General features: G+C 32.0%; 1 protein-coding gene across 1 annotated transcript in view; it reads left to right on the top strand.

Annotated features, from left to right (window-relative positions):
- The window catches only part of LOC117106558, a 51,389-nt gene that overhangs the window by 31,619 nt on the left and 17,812 nt on the right, over nt 1-1,958 (top strand). The window contains exons 12-13 of the mRNA XM_033247941.1: nt 869-1,003; nt 1,431-1,574. Of these exons, the coding sequence (XP_033103832.1) occupies nt 869-1,003; nt 1,431-1,574 (279 nt within the window). The remainder of the gene's footprint in view (nt 1-868; nt 1,004-1,430; nt 1,575-1,958) is intronic.

The following is a 1,958-nucleotide window of genomic DNA, read 5'->3' as shown; positions in this document are numbered from 1 at the left end:
TCTTAACGCGTCCTACGAAATTCTTACGAGACAGCACTAGTCCGTGAATTTGTGAACAAGATCGGAGATCTAAAGATGCAATCTCTACCGTGCATCAATGGCGGCCTGCTGGATCTCAAAAGAGATTCTTTTATATATATATATATATATATATATAGAGTAGGCATCAATGTGATTGCGAGCACGTATGTTCCCAGTAAATTAAATAATAATAGAGATATTGATAAAATCAAATGAAACGGTTGACGTATTGGAGGAACATAAGTATTTTATTGCACACGAATATTTCGTCCTGTCCTCAGGACTTTCTCAACATGAATGAACAAAAAAATTACAAAGTAGATAAATCATTAGCTATGGAATAACAGTAAATAACAATGAAATAACAATAAGACAATGCTGGGCGTAATTAGTTATTCGTGAAAGTATAGCCACTAGCAAAGCCTAGATCTCTGTTAAGTCCCTTAGTATGTGATTTAATACGGAATATCCATCGTAACTCATATGTGTACCCTGAAATGTATACTGGATACTAATACAAATGTTAAAAATAAAGACACGTCCAGTGAACTGAAGCGTTTCTACCATTTTTGCAGTAAAATTATGGGTAACACTTTCTTAATTACAAACTTTTCTACGTTCAAGTTGGTAAATTGTATGTTACTTCAATGAACAAGTTAATTTCAAAAGTGACAATACATCTTTGATCACTAATGTTTTTTTTTAAATTTATATTGTATGAGCCAAATATTTATGCACAATGAATTAATAAATTCCCTGTTTAGTAAAAAAGAAAATATGATTTATGTTTGTTAAAATAAATGATACTAAACTATTCATACTTTTTATTAATCTACCTTGTTGACAGAGTGCCCCCGTGGAAAGTGGCTACCCCCAGATTGTGAAGACATCTGCCCTGTATGTTATAATGGAGGAGTGTGTTCTGTTGAATTTGGAACTTGCATCTGTCCTCCAGGCTTCGAAGGAGATAACTGTGAAAAGGGTAGGCCTAATGTGTTGTTTAATTGTTAGGGTTTGTTGATTATTACTGTATTCGAAATTCGACTAGTGACAGTTAGTGATACTTATATTTTCGTCCTTGTTAAACTTTAACAACATCTTCAGTGATAGAAAATTAATAACATCATTTAAAATACAATAGATAATTTAAGCATATTAATTAATTTATACAACTTATTTTTATACAATTTATTTTTCTTCAGTAGTTTAATAATAATATTCAAGATATCCCTACAATTAAACTATTTTAAATGTTTTTTCCATTAAACAAATTTATACATGCAATATTATTATTATGATTCATAAACCTACATAACGATTGCACATAAATATATAGACCTATCATATGATAGTTGATGTTACCGAATAAAGAAGTCTCGATGTTTAAAGTTGGTTTTATTTTTTCATAGTGTGTGGTTTTAATTACTGGGGTCGCGATTGCACTCTAAGATGCAGCTCAGAAAACCCAGGTTGTCCAGGAATGTTGTTTTGTCCTCCTGACCCTCTCGGTTGCTTGTGTATGTCTGGATATGGAGACCTTGATTGCAGGAGAGGTAAAGCAGTATAACATTATAGTATAGTAACTACAGTGTACCCTCCATTTCCAGACCCCTCTAATTTCTAAGAACAATAAAATAAATGAATCTAATAAAACAAAGCTAACCCTCTTGGTCTCGGATTAGAGGGTAAACTGTATAGTATTGTCGGAAGACGGCTTATTATATGTATATATTATATATGTATATACATACATATATTGAAAATGTAGAACTTGTAGAACTGGGTACAATCACTCTACAGACTGTTTCATGCTAATGCAATCTTCAGGAGTGAGAGAATACAAGGATTGTGTGAGTATATGAATTCTAAGGCAGGTGAAAATGCAAATGAGTTAATTGTTTTTAAGTAAGTATTTGTTGTTGTGCCTGCATTTAGAC

The sequence above is a fragment of the Anneissia japonica genome, unplaced genomic scaffold, assembly GCF_011630105.1.
Source record: "Anneissia japonica isolate Jap-2015-1 unplaced genomic scaffold, ASM1163010v1 scaffold11144_len554210_cov170, whole genome shotgun sequence".
Lineage (NCBI taxonomy): Eukaryota > Metazoa > Echinodermata > Crinoidea > Comatulida > Comatulidae > Anneissia > Anneissia japonica.
Note: the sequence above shows the minus strand (reverse complement) of the source record. Positions and strands in the feature narration are given on the sequence as shown.